At 41.9% G+C, this 17,197-nt stretch overlaps 1 protein-coding gene across 5 annotated transcripts; it reads right to left on the bottom strand.

Moving 5' to 3' along the window:
• Positions 1-457: 457 nt before the first annotated feature.
• LOC121872663 lies at positions 458-14,621 on the bottom strand. Of its 5 annotated transcripts, none has more exons than XM_042375616.1 (9): positions 14,531-14,621; positions 11,698-11,786; positions 11,004-11,112; positions 9,075-9,116; positions 7,421-7,529; positions 5,469-5,593; positions 4,774-5,047; positions 2,610-2,799; positions 458-1,119 (listed from the first exon to the last, which is right to left on the bottom strand). In XM_042375616.1, the coding sequence occupies exons 2-9, from the start codon at positions 11,775-11,777 to the stop codon at positions 960-962; spliced, it is 1,089 nt and encodes a 362-aa protein (XP_042231550.1). In that variant the 5' UTR covers positions 11,778-11,786; positions 14,531-14,621; the 3' UTR covers positions 458-959. The 5 variants fall into 5 exon arrangements, with proteins under 5 accessions (XP_042231550.1, XP_042231548.1, XP_042231549.1 ...); XM_042375614.1 differs by having other exon boundaries at positions 11,004-11,109; positions 14,356-14,621; XM_042375615.1 differs by having other exon boundaries at positions 5,469-5,575; positions 14,356-14,621.
• Between the last annotated feature and the right edge of the window lie 2,576 nt (positions 14,622-17,197).

Consider the following 17,197-nt stretch of genomic DNA (forward strand, 5'->3'; position numbering starts at 1 on the left):
AGAAGAGGAACAGCTGACGTAAGTGAATTTGTAAATAATAAGGACAAAAAAGAAACAATAAACAGAGATCACATTTTTTAATTTACATACATAAATAATAATAAATGTATTAAATTAGCTACGAAGGATAAGTAACATGCTAAGGAAGACATTAAGTGTAACAATAAAACAGGATTTCTTTTGTCTTATGTCTATGATCAGTGATTCAATAAGCGTGTTTAATTCTAATCTCACTAGAGTACGATAAATTAATCCTTTCAGTACGATGACTTTACCCTTAGAGTACGATAACTTAATCCTTTCAATACAATGACTTATTAACCCCTAGAGTACGATAACTTAATCCTTTCAGTACAATGACTTATTAACCCCTAGAGTACGATAACTTAATCCTTTCAGTACAATGACTTATTAACCCCTAGAGTACGATAACTTAATCCTTTCAGTACAATGACTTATTAACCCCTAGAGTACGATAACTTAATCCTTTCAGTACAATGACTTATTAACCCCTAGAGTACGATAACTTAATCCTATCTGAACGATGACTTTACCCCCCTGAATAAGTTATCGTTTTTATAGTTAAGATATTATACTTTAGGTCAAGGAGCTAGTCGTTCTGTTGTACTGACGTAAGGTAGTTATTTAAGTCATGATCTTGAGCCAGTGATATGACCGAAAAACTATCATCACATCCCCTCACTTCACTTAATCATAATAAGCCGCCCACCTTTGCCTGTTGTGGTGGAGGGTCGCTATAATGGTTCATCTCCTCCCCTTCACTGTTATGGTTGGTGGTGTTAGATAAACGGATTTGATATTTACAGCTACTGAGAGAGGTGTAAGTTACGAGTAATATAGTTCCTCTCAGCTACTGTGGGAGGCGTAGGTGGTGAGGAGTTTGATGCATCTTAGCTCCTGTGGGAGACGTAAGTGGTGAGGAACTTGCGGGAGGCCTTTCAGCTGCTGAGGGAAGCGTAAGTAGCGAGGAATCTGAGGACACCGGTGACGGAGAAAGGACACTTAGGGTACTGGAGCTGGCAGTTAGCGCCAGTGCGACCCATCTCCACAGCCTCCGTCAGGGAGGTCTTACCCACCAGCGTCTGCAGCCACGTGCTCCTGCGCCGTGATATAAACAAGTTAAAGGCAAGGAAAAAGAAAGTACTGCACCATACTTAATAAATATGGTGAAGGTTTATGTTGACCTTAAGTATAGTTGTGTGATGGAACACGAGGATGTATGGTGACTTGGTGGGCAGAGTCTCCAAGGACACGTCTCAGCCTCAGTAACCTTAAGAAAATAAAATGACGTATATCTTTCTCTAAAATATCTTTTAGTCTTAAAACAGAAGTTTAATGATGAATCAATTACAGAATTTGGAAGCTTGGTGTAAGAAATGACCAATATCATGGAAACACTACCCCTCTACCACCACCCTCAACCTCCACCCCCTCTACCACCATCACTACCAACGCCCCTCTACCACCATCACTACCAACTCCCCTCTACCACCATCACTACCAACTCCCCTCTACCACCATCACTACCAACGCCCCTCTACCACCATCACTACCAACTCCCCTCTACCACCATCACTACCACCACCCCTCTACCACCACCCTTCTACCACCATCACTACCTCTTCTCCGTCACGAGCCACATCACCACTAAAGATTTACTCCACCATGACAGCGACACTCACCCGGGTTTTACTTTCATCTGTTGACGGGAAGCTTTAATGGGTGTACTGTACTGTGTGTCGTGGAGCGTGAGGCGTCTAGTGCTGCCGGTAGTGATGACGACGACAGCGATGATGATGACGGCCTCGTGTTAGGTAATGATCACATTGTGTCATATCTCTGTTCCACTCTACGGCTCATGTATTGTTGTGACACTGATACTATTTCTGTTTTTGTTTGACTTTCTATCGACAGTTAATGTTTGGTAATTAATACGATTATAATGGCATAGGTGTTATTTGTCGAGACCTCACTAGCACCTGTGACAAGAAGATCTACCTGGCTATCACCCTCACAGGTAATCGTCTTCAGTACTATTCTCCCCTACTTTCTGGGATCATCTAACTCTTATTATGTCACCGCCTGTTTATACCTGATGGTAATTTTGATGTATTTTAGCACGTTACTCACACTTGAAGGGTGGTGGTGGTGGCTCAAACTGTTTCTGACTCAAACTCACCTTAACTCTTAGACGACGATGAATTAACCCTTTGACAATAGTGGCTTAACCCTTTGAGAAGGATTATTTGACCCTTTGACGATGGTGGTTTAACCCTTTGACTATGATTAATTAACCTTTTAAGATCTATTATTTAACCCTTTGACGATGGCAGTTTAACCCCATGATGATGATTTAACCCTGTAAGGACGATTATTTAACCCTTCAAGACACAAGGGGGTAAGTTGTGTCTGATCGTATAGCCTTGTGTTGAGTTTGCCGTCGCCCGGGGTGTTATGAATCAGACAAAATGAAACTGCCCTAGACTCACTAACCTGGTAAGTCGGCATCAAGACAGACCCATTTCAACACCAATACCTGCATCAATATTTGCACCAACACCTACATCAACACCTGCGTCAACACTCACCTAGCGAAACCCGACACAATCATCTCTGAAGAATCTGCGTCACCCTCCTTCACGCTCTGCTCAGATTCGGCCACGTAGGTACAGACGGCGCGCTGCATACAGGACGTGGAGTCGAGGTCGTACTGAGCCAGGGCGTCGTCCAGCTGGTTCAGGATGGAAGTGAAGGGCTCTACCGGCAACACACCTCCGCCTGTATCAGCGGAGGAACCAACGTGTCAGTATTTCACATCAGGATTTAGGAAGGATTTTACAGGACAACAAAAAGGTGTATACTAATTTACAAGTGGTTAATCACAGGTGAGTTAGAGAGTCATCCAGGGCAGGTGAGTCACAGGTCATCCAAGGCAGGTGAGTCACAGAATCATCCAGGGCAGGTGAGTCACAAAGCCATCAAGGGCAGGTGAGTCACAGAATCATCCAGGGCAGGTGAGTCACAAAGCCATCAAGGGCAGGTGAGTCACAGAATTATCCAGGGCAGGTGAGTTAGAGAGTCATCCAGGGCAGGTGAGTCACAAAGCCATCAAGGGGAGGTGAGTCACAGAATTATCCAGGGCAGGTGAGTTAGAGAGTCATCCAGGGCAGATGAGTCAGAGTCATCCAGGACAGGTGAGTCACACAGTCATGGCAGGTCAAAATCAAAGGGTCATCTAATCCAGGAAGGAAACCAAGGTCATGACTGATCACCTGGCACTGGTCTCACGGTGCCTCCTGCCACACAAAGTGATTTCCTTATCTGGGCAGCTATACGTCTTCACTTCTGTAACCACACGTCTTCACTTCTGTAGTCACACGTCTTCACTTCTGTAGCCACACGCCTTCCCTTCTGTAGCCACACGCCTTCACTTCTGTAGCCACACGTCTTCACTTCTGTAGCCAACGTCTTCACTTCTCACACGTCTCACTTGCACTTCACTCTGTAGCCACACGTCTTCACTTCTGTAGCCACACGCTTCACTTCTGTAGCCACACGTCTTCACTTCTGTAGCCACACGCTTCACTTCTGTAGCCACACGTCACTTCTGTAGCCAAACGCTTCACTTCTGTAGCCACACGTCTTCACTTCTGTAGCCACACGCTTCACTTCTGTAGCCACACGTCTTCACTTCTGTAGCCACACGCTTCACTTCTGTAGCCACACGCTTCACTTCTGTAGCCACACGCTTCACTTCTGTAGCCACATGTCTTCACTTCTGTAGCCACACGCTTCACTTCTGTAGCCACACGTATTTACTTCCATAGTTACGTGTTTGCGGTTATAAGACTGTGTCGAGGAACTGATAAACATAAATAATTAAGATATGTTACGACAATGGCAGAATAAGTGATTGCATTATGCCAATATCTTTCAACTTAAAATGAAGACATGTTATGGATTTAATAGCCAGGGAATGAAAAGCAGAGGCTGGGGGAGAAGGCGGATTCTGAGTAACTTGCTGAGAACGGTCAAGATGTATACAGATCATCTCGGATTCATACGTGATAAGTTTTTCTCGTAATTAGGGTTCAGAGAATCTATCTACTTAACGGAAGAGTTTCATTATAATTCCGATATCACTCAAATCGGGAGGATGGGAGTGTGGGAGGGAGGGAGTACGGGGGTGTAGGAGGGAGGGCCAGATGATAACAGACCCACGTACCATGTTAACCTTACCACTTGTTGCCATGGCTACTGTAGAAGGTTTTGATAGTTGTGAGAGTGTGTGTCCAGACTCCATAGCTCACTCTTGGTGCACTTCAACACACTCTAGTTCGAGATAGTCTACCACTACCCTGGGCGTCTGCCTCCGCACCTCGATCAAGTTTGACGTCAGAGTCAGGTGTGGATGCAGCTGGTTTGACTCCTGGTAATTTACCTGCATTAAGGTTTCTACAACAACAACCAGCCACGAGGAGTGACACAGTCAGCGACGAGCTTGTTTTTTCGCCTAACTGAAGTCACTATTTATGTTCGCCAGTGAGAAAAAAAAACAATTCCCGCCCGCGAATGAGTAAACTAGTGACAAAATAATATAGATTTTTTTATGGGATTAGCCCACTGCTTACACTTATTACTTAAAGGCATGTATACAGGTAAACATTGGAAAACATGTACAGCTGTTGAATTAAATACTAATTACCCTTAACAGGAAGAAAAAAAGAGGCATGCATCAGTGTGTTGACTGACCTCGTTCAATATTACGACCATAAGAGCTACCGTAGCCCGTGCCGCTGGTGGTGCCGGTGCCGGTGCTGGAAATGAGGCTGGTGAACAAGGTGGCCACCTGAGGCAGGATGAGGACGGCAAGCGCGATGGGCAAGACTATGGACAAGACAGAGTTCCAGTTGATGTTGACGAGAGAGTTTAAAGCGGTGGAGGTTGTGGCCCCGAGAGACTGCCCGATGTTCATTAATGAGGACGCCGGGATGGAGAGGAAGGGCACGGTGAAACTGAGGCCCAGCTGGTGGTGATAGAGGGAGTTACTAGTCTGACGGGATCACGTGAATATTAAGCACCCCAACTTATATCACCTTCAGAGTAAACACCCTAACGCTAACCTATCATAACCTAATCTAACATTGCCTACATTAACCTAAAATAACCTAATTTAACATAACTAAACCTAACCTTAAAAAAAAAATCGAACTCTCCAGGTAAAGTTCGGGGGTTAAATCTTCAGGTGAGCCGACTAAACTAAGGCTCTCTTGTTCATTCTTATCTTCCTGGCACTCAGAGTGTGTGTGTGTGTGTGTGTGTGTGTGTATGTGTGTGTGTATATATGTGTGTGTGTGTTTTATTATGCTGCGTGCTACGATCGATAGTTACAAAAGACAACAATCAAGACCAGAGAGAGAGAGAGGACGACAGGGGGAGACACTTACGTCAAGGGTCTGGGTGCCGCCGGAGTTGAGGGTAAAGAAGCGACCGGTGTGGTTCTTGTAGTTCGATCTCTGATAGGAGTGGTCGCCCCCGGCATTGTTATCTGCACCTGGAGATGAGGACCAGGCTTAAAGAGAAAGAAGCTGGGATGAAGGTCAGGGGGATGGGTGGGATGGGGGGAGGAAGTAGAAGAGTGGGGGGTGGGAGGGAAGAAAAGGGGAGGTGGGAGGGCTGGAGTAGGGAGGGAGGAAAGGGGCTGTGGAAGGGCTGGGGGATGGAGGGAGGAGAGGGGAGGTAAGAGGGAAGGAGAGCTGGCTGGAGAAGGGAGGGTAGAAGAGGATAGGTGGATGGCTTGGAAGAGGGAGGGGAGGAGGAATATAAGAAGAGGGGAAGTAAGAGGTCTGTAGGAGAAGGGAAGAAGAATTGAGGTGGGGAGGGGGGCTGGAGGAAGGAGGAAAGAGAGGAAGTCAAAGAAATGGAAGAGAGGAGGAGGAGGGCTGGATGACTAGAAAGTAAATCCACATAAATTTCCATCTACGTTACAATAAAAGAGTCAAGTAGACATTTACCCATAACAAGAGGTAGACTAAAGTAAGATCAATATATAAGTAAACTAGAGTATACACTTACTGTGGGTCGATTGACGACGTTTGTTGTTGGAAGAAGAATAGTGCTATAATATGACTACTGGGCTACATCTTTAGTATCTGAAAATCCACTTGTTCTGGGTCATCCGACACGAGAAATTTCTCTCCTCAAAATTCCCCAGATGTGACCCGCGACGTATATCCGGTTTCACATTGTGACGACTCTGTCCCTTCCTCACTCTACCATCATAACCATCACTTGCTCCAACTTGACACCAGGAGAAGAAACTGCTTCACGAAGCGACGCGACCCCAGTGAGCACCGTTTGAGAACCAGTTTCCCACCTGACTATGAGACCGAGGTATCGAGGCAGGTGTGTCTGCCTGGTAAGCTGAGTCTCCTCTTTGCGACCTACGGTGTTCCAATGAATCCCCTTCTCCCGGGGTGTGGACGACGAATTGTATTAAGGACTACTGCTGGTGGTGTTGTGATAGTTTGATGGTAGTGGACTACGGCGTTAATCCCCGGTTCCTTGTGGTTGGCCAACGCAACATAAGACCTGCTACCTGAGCTGCCATTTTTATCAGGTTTTTGTGTTGTTGTATATAGTATGTGTATTTAATGTTTAAAGTGAGAATAATTGGGTAATATTCTGGTGTTTTTTCGTAGATGCATAGTTGCTACTTTTGTGTTGATAATTGCATATTTTGTGTTTTACTTGTGTTATTAAATGTACTTAATTAACTAACTTAATCAATATTTAATATAAATGTTATTAAATTACTTAGTTTACATGATCATCACATCCCTTTCATAACTTAAATTTGTTTGTCACGAACAGTAATTCTTGTGTGTGTGTGTTCCTAACTTGCTGCATCCACGTATTTCAACCCCTAGATTATTCACTCGGTATTTTTACTTGTCAACTTTGCCATTCCTCAATGTTGTGGGTAGCAAGGAGGGACATCACAACATCTAACGGACTCTCGATATAACGGATTTTCATATCTATATAGTTCGTTATATGGAGGCTTCACATTTAATGAACCCTAAGTATAACGAACTTTTCCATCCAAATAGTTCGTTAAATAGAAGTTTCACTGAATCGTTCATTTTCCAACAAGACACTTTCGTAATTCGGATTTAGTGATGTATGTCACCATGGTCCGGATTTTGAATGATTTGAAGAGATTTTTTTAAATTATGATAGAGAAACGTATCTAGTTCTTTCATGGTGTTTTTCGCTAACTAGGCTACTTTATTTATATAGCATAGAAAGATAGACAGTCATGTGTTCTTAAATCCCATCTTAGAAAAATGAAATTATAGTAGGAATCTTTGACACTCGGCCCAGTGTTACAACTTACCAGGGAAGGAAGTCAAGGTACCCAGATCAAACTTGGTGGTGTTGTCAACATTGGTCTCGGGGGGAACGAAGCTGCTGGAGAGGAAGTTGAAGTCCGACGCTTTGTTGATCTAAGGGAGGAAGGCGGGCTGAAGAGGAGGACCTTCTGCTGTATGGCCAGGAATTGTGGCTAATATTGAATAATAGGAAGGATTTAGTCGTATAAAGTCTTACTAAAGGAGGGACTGAGACACAATGCTCAAGAGATGGGCAGGAGGTAGGAGCACTACTGAGGTTATACGATATGTTATGAACAAACTAAAGAGTTAAGAAGTAGATGTTAAGAAAACCTTACTACAGGTACATATTAATTATTCAAAACCATGTCTCAGAATCCTTCCCGAAAAATTATTCCCGAGCGGGATATGTTGCCTAGACGGTAGTGAAGCCAGGAAGAACAGTGACTCATTATACACAAAGCTCAAAATTAAAGTGATCGTGTGGAAATAAATCTTAGTTGAGGATCCCAAAGCCAACGAGAAATCTCAAAGAAAGATAATCAGAAGGTAACACTTGGGGGTGGAGGTAGAATTGGAGGGTGACTTACTGTTAATGTGTAAAACGAAATACCTTTACAAAAAAGATGTGAAGATCAGATAGACAAACAATCAACATTTTACTGGACACAGATACCAGACGTTAGCACTTAGACTAAAATGCTTACGAGCAACAGTGACTTAAGTCTGTAAGCTATATGTGTGAGAGAAGATCAAGAAAAATAACTCACTGTAAATGGTACATATATTATGTAATATGTTGTAAGGGTGAGTCGGGGTAGCGATTAGGCCACGTTTAAAGATGTTTATGACTCAACCATTGTCCTCAGTCAAGTCAGTGGAATACTGTGGTCCTCCTGAGGTTAAGAGTGTTCAGTAAGACAGTCAGGTCGGGTACAGGAGCGTCACCAATTCTGAGAATGATAAACAGACAGCCACCACACCTGCTGGTGGTGATGGGTGTTAAGCCCCTACAACAGGTATCATTACTGTACACTTTGGTCACAATGTTTTACTTAACTGGCTTTACTTGATCCGTTTTTCGTTACTCTTCAGCTTATTAGCCAGTCAGGTGGTCGGTCAGTTACAGTATCTGTTACACACTGAACATGTGTCAGTGTTGGTCAAGTCTTGGCCAGGATAGGGCAAAGTTTCGCTATTGTTAGTTTACACTAAGATGAGCGTGAGTGAAACTGCAGAGAGGTACAACTTGTAGCTGCATGTTCAGAAATATTCAGTTATTCTGTCTCGTAGTTATTTGGTGTTGTGTGTGTGTTTAGTCCCTCTTCATCCTCAGATTTATTGTTTCTATTAAGTGTCGCCAGAAAAAAATCCCCAGAAAATGAATATAGCAGCCACGGTATTGTCACTGATACAACGTAACAAAATATACAGCAAAGATCCATTATGAGTTTAACTACAGTGTGAAAGACTGAGGGGCAGCACAGTTAGTCTACTGTGGTAGGTAAGACCCGTGTACCCGTCAGAGCTGAGGTAAGGAGTGCGGTGTAGGTACGCACGAGGACGAGTTAGTTAGGTGACTAGCTACACCTACATGCGTTTACCCAAAGAGCCACAGGTGCAGGTGAGGGTGCGGAGGAGACAACACAGCTCACTCACCTGCCCAGTGTCGGCGGAGCGGTAGGAGGAGCGTCGCCTGTCCTACGGGTGATAACACGAGTCAGTGAGGGAGGCTGGCAAAGTTCAACGCCTATCCTAAGTATAATATATCAAAGACTCACGTCCGTATTATTAAACAACATCTTCCCTTCAGGAGGGTCGTCGTGTTTCAATCCGAGTTTGACACTAAATGAGCTCTGAGGGACACCGCAGTACAGTACTTAACGGGGTGGTGTGGCGGTAAAATTAACTTATTCCAATATTATAAATTAATTTGATTGGAATTAATTAATTTTCAAGACTTCGGCCCCAGTTCATCGATTTATTAATTTGAATGTTGTTATCTCTGAATAGCATGTGGGGTACAAATTGGACTGGAGGTATTCGAGTATTACTTGAAATGCTGACATCGTTTAATTTTGTAAGTGAAACAGATTACTATAGTTAATGATAGAGTGTGAGTTTTGGCATCTTAATTTACACTCCGCCGAGAGACGTAGAGTGAGGGGCGATATGATAGAGGTGTATAAATGGAAGTCAGGGCTAAACAAAGGGGACATTACAAAGGTACTCAAACTATCCAACCAGGAGCGAACTCGTAACAATGGTTTTGAATTAGACAAATTTAGATTTAGGCGCGAAATAGGTAAATATTAGTTTGGAAATAGAGTAGTGGACGAGTGGAACAAGTTACCAAACATCATTATTAACTCGAATACGCTGGATAGCTTCAAACGTAGGTTGGATGGATATATGAGCAATAGGGGTTGGGTGTAAATGGGACTGCCCAGTATGGGCCAAAAGACCCGCTGCAGTTTCCTCCATTCTTATGTTCTTATGTCTGTGAGGAGATAGGTCAGTGGGCCTCGTCTTGGGTCACCAACCGTCCGTCTCAACTGTCTCTGGGATTTCAATTCTATTGTTTTCAAGTTTCATCATTTTCATGTAATCCACCGCAAAGGACACCGCCCTAGCAGTCCTCAATAACCAACGGAACGTTCCCACGTTTATGTTACCCTAACCAATTAAACCTTGAGGGGTTGTATCTGCCTTCCTTAATATACCTGTCCCTGCTGTGTTACACCTATCACCAGCTGTCATCATGCTTCACTATAACAGGAACCGAGGAAAGAGTTATCAACGTTTAACCTAAAATCTTATTGTCGATAAATGCAATTTCATAGGCTGGTTTCTGTATACTTGTTACATAACCTGATTTGATTTTAGCATGTCTCTCTTATGTGATGTGTTAAGACGCTGCCCTCCTCCACGACACACCCCGGCGTGTTGTGTGTTGACTGTTGCCTTGTTCCTGTCTTGCGTTTAGATCGACATTGATGAGTAAATGTCACAGGAATGTTGTTTTATTATTTTCTTTCTATATAAAAAAATTAGTACTGAGGTAAGTAAACGGCTGCACTGTATAAATTTTGTGAAAAAAAAGATATTTCTGAATAGGTTTTACTGCGATTCAGTTCCAACTTGTGTATCCAGTATGGTAGAGGCAAAACATCATTTCATGGCGCGCGCGCTCGCGCTTTTGTGTGTGTGTGTGTGTGTGTCCTTACCGTCACATAGTAATAACGTCACACAACAGTAGCGTTAAGTAGCAGTAACGTCACATCGATCCTGTCAGATGGCAGAGTTTCCAGACAAACCTGTGTCGCAGAAGCAAAGTACATTAAGTGAGTCTTATGTTCGTATAAGTCAGTCATAGCCACTACAACACACAAGACATTAACGTCATACTCACTATCCTCAGTACTCTCGTGCCTTCCCTCACCCACCCACCCCCCTTGTTGACCTGTCGAACCTGAGAAACCACACTTAAGTCAGGGAGTCTTGTGTGGGTGGTCGTCCCGTGGTCTCTCTGTGTGGGTACTGTCGTGGGCGGTAACATGTATATACAGAGAGAAAGATATGGAATACCTGGTCTGGTGGAGGCACAACCACCTCCTTGGCTATCGAAGACTCTGCTGTCCATTGGTCGTGTCGCACCGATGGAGTGAATATCGGGAAGGTGACGCCTCCGTTACTGCTGGAGACAGGGAAGGCGGTGATATTGTGTTGTGCTCTTGACACAGACAGACAGACACACTTAAATATCTAGAAAATTATAACAGAACTACAGGGACTATATATAACATGCATTTATTAAAATTATATGTTGTTTACATTACCCAGCGCCTCAGTGACGAGCGAAAGTATAAAACAGAAGTTGTTAAAATTTTACTGTTACTTTACTTCACCACTTGTCAACTTACTAGCAGAGGGTGGTTGATTTGTTGACAAGTACTAGGCATGTGCGAACTCTTGAATATACTGTACCTGAACAGTGAACATGTGCCAGTGTTGGTCAAGTCTAAACTAAGATGGATAGTAATGGTGAATAAAAGTTGCTGAGAAGACGTGATAAATCCATGACGACAAGTGTTTCTCTGCCACCCATTACAGTAAATCCACTTGCTGAGAAGAGTTTGTCAGTAATTAGGAAGTTATCATGAGCCTGGGAAGTGACCAAGAAGAGGCACCTAATAGAACCCGAAAATTTCTCAAAACTAGACAAAGACTAGACGTAGCCTCGAAAAACAAAAGTATAGTACCTAAAACAAAACTATCGTACCTAACAGAAGGAGTGATCTGTATGGACTGCGTGGCTGCTAGGTGAACGAGTGTCACCATCATGCCCCATGTTGTCACCATCGGCTGTGCCTGCAAAACACACTATAGTTTAGTCATTACTTATAATACGTTTTGGATCACCTGAAGATATAACACCTTAGATTATTTCACCTGATTATTAATCACCATAACGCTGCATGGGGGGAGGGGTGTTAGGATAGGTGGTTTATCTTGAGTTGACATTAGCTGGAGTGTTAATCTTCAGGTAATCCCAGGTTTCAGCAACAATCGCTGTACTTAGCACCTTACACACACTCCTTCACTCAAATACCATTTTCAGAGGTTCATGAAAAAAAAATAAAAAATAAAAAAAAATATATATATATATCTTGATAAAATCACACACACACACACACACATACACACACACACACACACACACACATATATATATATATATATATATATATATATATATATATATATATATATTATATTTGAAATTTGAAGTTGTCGATGTATCGTTAGAAAATGGATCACTTTAAAATTAGGTTAGGTTTGGTTAGCGTTTGGTTATTTAATCGTCGGGTGAAATAAACATTACCATTGACACATTTCTGTAGTCATTCGGTACATACAGGTAATACATTCATGTTTTAACTCGATGCTTGCAAGGTGTAGGTGAAGATGGTCAACTAAACGCTGTGTGTGTCGTGTGTGTGATTGGTACTGTGTGAGATGTGTCACACTAGAAACTATAAACAGATACATAGAGTATTAAATCAAGTGAATGTTATGCTTTTACTGATGGTTCTGTGCAGACAAACACAGGTAGAACAGGCTGTGCAATTGTAATATATAAAGAAAAAGAGATGATAGTGTCAAACAAACAAAGGCTGAACAACTGGGTCAGCACAACACAAACTGAACTAACTGGAATCTACTTAGCCACAGACTACCTCAAAGAAAATGGAGGTGGGGTGATATTCTGTGACTCTCAAAGTGCTTTGAAATCAATGAACAGCCCGTCAGGCTCTATGTCTAAAGTTGCGTGTGATATTAAAAGGAATGTGATAACTGCCAATGAGAACAACTTTCGTATCGAATTTGTGTGGATTCCGTCCCATGTTGGAATCAGGTATCATGACCATGTTGATAGACTGGCCAATGAGGCATGTAAGAAAGAAAATGTTGACCGCGACCTTGGTCTGTCCAATGCTGTAATTAAAAACATTCAAGTCAGAATCATGAACTCTGATCTAGAAGAAGTGAGAAATGCAGAGAGACCTGACAGTTGTAGCATTAGTAAATATGACAAATTTTGTAACAAGAGGTACCGGTATGGCCAGCATAAGGACAGAACCAGACAATGTGATGTAGTCGTGGCCAGAATTAGGCTAGGATACAGACACATCTGGCAAGTTAGTAACGCTGTACCCATACCGGAACACTCAGCATGTAAACTTTGTGATAAACCTTTAAAGCATACACTTGAACACTATATTATTGAATGTGACACTGTCAAAGACTTCAGGCCACCTGACTTATTGTATCTTGAACTATGTAATTACTTCATTGAATCAGGTGTGCTTGAGGACATTCTTGCTGTTTATCCCAAATTTGCTAGCCCACACTGATTAGTCTTCAATTAGAATATGACTCCAATGTATGTGATCCACTGACCTATATATACTGCTAATGAATATGATGCATTTCCTTCTTTGTGTACGAACCTCTGTCCTGCATGGCAGTGAACAATGGCATTACCCACATGAATCTGACCTATATATAGTGTCAATGAATATGATGCATTCTTTGTGTACGAACCTCTGTCCTGTATGTCAGTGAAGAGTGACATTACCCACATTAATCTGACCTATGTATATGCATATGTGTATGTATGTATATATATATATATATATATATATATATATATATATATATATATATATATATATATATATATATATATATATATATATATATATATATATATATATTATATTTGAAATTTGAAGTTGTCGATGTATCGTTAGAAAATGGATCACTTTAAAATTAGGTTAGGTTTGGTTAGCGTTTGGTTATTTAATCGTCGGGTGAAATAAACATTACCATTGACACATTTCTGTAGTCATTCGGTACATACAGGTAATACATTCATGTTTTAACTCGATGCTTGCAAGGTGTAGGTGAAGATGGTCAACTAAACGCTGTGTGTGTCGTGTGTGTGATTGGTACTGTGTGACGACTGTCTATACATTTAGAAATAATATTATAGAGCCAGTTGTTATAGTTGACTTTGACCAGGGTGATTCTTACTATAACTATATTCAGCATCTTCCGTGTTTACAGTATACTAAGGTCTAAAATTCTAATTTTAGTCGAAATTATTATATTAGTGAGATTCATGATGTTCGTTGTGTCTTTGGCTGCAATCCATACGTGAGTGTGCAGAGAACGTCTGTAGAGAGGTAACGTTATGTCCTCCAGTATGTTGATATTGTCATGATAAATGATCCTGGTATACAGTATGTCTCATTAACATCAGCACATGGTTAGGACTTTGTGGTGACTTTTACGTGCGTCTTGGTTTAGTGTTGGTCTACGTGTCTTTGTTGCCACGGCAGTGTTGATTAACTCGCCGCACTTCTTAACTCACCTTCAGCGCCAGGCGAGTCATCCTGCAGGAGGGTGTTGACGGTTGGCAGGGGTCTGTTAGTCACCAACAACTCAGCTCAATAACTTGCCCAGTCAGTCAGTCTTTACCCTTTATTAGTGCGGTTAGGTCTGCTGTTGGTCTCTGCTGCTACGGTGAAGCCTTCTGCTACTGTTACCTTACTTAGTTAGCAGTTGCTACCTCTGCTGCAGATTTGTCTGAGCCTGCTGTGTCTGTTGCTGCTGGTGATGTCACCCTGAAGGACCTGTGGGAAGGACTGCAGGGACGGAGCCACTGTCATCCTTTATACTAACTTTCGAAGTCGAGACCGTGTCGACGGGCTCGGGTGGGTGGATGGTGACAACATAGGCGTGGCGAGGAATCACGTGGTGAGGGAGTTAGGGGTGGCGGCTCCGTGTAACACTTTAAATGACGTAATGTACAGCCTACGCCATACAACATGTTGCCGAGGAGTTATGGCACAATTCTCCTCATCAGCCAGTGTTGTTATTGATTAGCTGACTCGGCTATCTCACCCGGTGGCCGGAGGGGGGGGGGGATGCGGCACCTAGCGTTCAACTGTACCTTCAACGACGATGAGAAATATATACATAGTGAGATAAACATTAAGACTTTAAAATTAACTCCATCCAAACTCAGAATGTTTCACACATGTACTGTATAGTTGTATGCTATGTTCAATCGGGGTCAAAAGTCTTGAACACTGAGCAATCTGGCATCTACTTCTGAGTTATACATATATGATTGGGATATACTAATAACACTACTTGTCATCACATATTATGCCTGAACTACAAAATGGGATCAAACTCTCCTTAATACCTAAGATCTTCGGGTACTTACATGCCAAATACTGTCAAGTGTTCAAGATTTTTGACCCCGACTGTACATACTCAATAATAATAATAAAATAATAATAATAATAATAATAATAATAAATAAGGTTTTCTCTTGAGAATTTGGGTACTAACCAGCGGATCTCAAGTCATAAAACACAAGGTAATATATAAGACAATACGGTACAATAATAGTTACAGTACAGTTATTAAAGGTCTACATCATGTAACACTACACACTCCCTCACAACACAAAACACACGACACAGAGTTAAACATTATTCTTAATTACATCAGCAAGAAAATAAACAAGTGTTTCAAAAGTTTCAAAAGGAGGCTAGATAGATTCATGGATGATAGAAAGTGGTAGTAACTCTCGACAGGAGCTGCCATGCACAGGTCAACCGGCCTATTGTAGACTCCTTATTTTCTTATGTTCTTATGTATGTTCTTATGACGTATGAGATACACTAAAATATGAACAAGTATATCTGTACACACAGTACTACACACACACACACACACACACACACACACACGCATATACATTTATAAATACCATATACTGTATTGTCTGTCTTTTCAGATAAATACAAGAGTGTATGTGTATTAGCGTTTAGAGACCCTGGTGTAGTGGTCAGCGTACTCACTTCTCGAGAGAGACCCAAGGTTCGATCACGAGGGAGGACGAAGTTTGAGTAAGTTTGTTTATGCCACATGCGTCTCTAAACTGATGTACTGCTGGGTGATAGGTAGAGAAACTCCCTATATTTCTCCTTAACTAAAGCTCAGGGGTAATTTTCAAGGAAGACAACAAGTATCTCAAGCAGGACACAAGAGTTAGAATCGTGTAATACAGCTGAAACACTGCACCATGAAAACTCCAGCAGGAAGACTATCTAAAAATCACCTGAAGTGCCTCCACCCCAGCTCATTTCACCTAAAAATTAACAACCCTAACATTATTTAGGAGGTTAAGTTAGGTTAACATTAGGGTAGTTAACCTTTAGAAATAAGCTGGTGAGGATGTTCTTCAGGTGATCCCAAACTTACTCTGACGACCCGGTCTCCAACGCCAGATAAACAATAGCCACTGTTATACTTGCAACAGGTTTTGTAAGTGATGCATGCATTCGCGTCTCCTCCCACTTAATGAGGTCCGCCACACTACCACCTTCCTTTTCTATTGGCGCCTCAGTATTTAAACCACGTCATTAACCTTGAATCGTGATTTTTTTTTATTGTTTGATTAATTCCTCCTTGGTCAACATCCAACCCGACCTGTCGTCTTCAAAATCAGTCAATCAGTTTTGGGATTATTTTGTACACACACACGCGCGCGCGCACTCACACACTTTGCTGTCACTTGTAATCGAGTATGACGATCATCCAGCTATGATACAATGATATGAGTTATCAAGGATGTCACCTTAGTTGGTGAGTTCTGAGGTCACACACACACACACAGTAAATGCGACAGACCACAAAAGTCGATTACCTGATTCTTATGTCCTTCAGTAATTATCATTACTTTCTTGTAATAGTATTTCTTAGTGCAGGTCTGCACTTATATTCTGACAAGCACAGGAATAGACTAATATCTTGATAAATGCTATTACTTAACGCGTTGTTCAAGGTCTAGAACGTCTGGTGTCATCTTAGGTGTGATATAAATGTGCTAATTACCCTTTGAAAAATGTTAATTATGAAACTCTATACCCGTATTTCAGTAATGGTATTTTGATCTGTGCAGGTTGTGTTTCATTGTCTCTAACTAACATTTCCTCGAAAATCTTTTATTCTAGTCAATGATGTATCTCTCATGTTATATAACTTTCGCCATGAAATAATTGAAAATGAATTGCATACATTTATAACTATGAGTGAATAATGGGGTTGTGTGTAGCCTAACATGATTCTCCGTCACGATATTACGATTTATGTCATCGTAATTATTAAATTTATTATAATTATAGCGTTACTTTCAA

Source organism: Homarus americanus, unplaced genomic scaffold, assembly GCF_018991925.1.
Source record: "Homarus americanus isolate GMGI-L3 unplaced genomic scaffold, GMGI_Hamer_2.0 scaffold39155, whole genome shotgun sequence".
In the NCBI taxonomy this organism is placed as follows: domain Eukaryota; kingdom Metazoa; phylum Arthropoda; class Malacostraca; order Decapoda; family Nephropidae; genus Homarus; species Homarus americanus.

Excerpts from the sequence above, each read along its gene's own strand:
- LOC121872663 (XM_042375613.1), bottom strand. The coding sequence starts at position 14,376 with ATGACTCGCCTGGCGCTGAAG. Across the intron at positions 11,113-11,697 it reads CAGATCACTCCTTCTGTTAG|CAGTAACGGAGGCGTCACCT; the intron begins GTACGATAGTTT and ends CCCTGTCTCCAG. Across the intron at positions 5,048-5,468 it reads GCGGCACCCAGACCCTTGAC|CTGGGCCTCAGTTTCACCGT; the intron begins GTAAGTGTCTCC and ends TATCACCACCAG.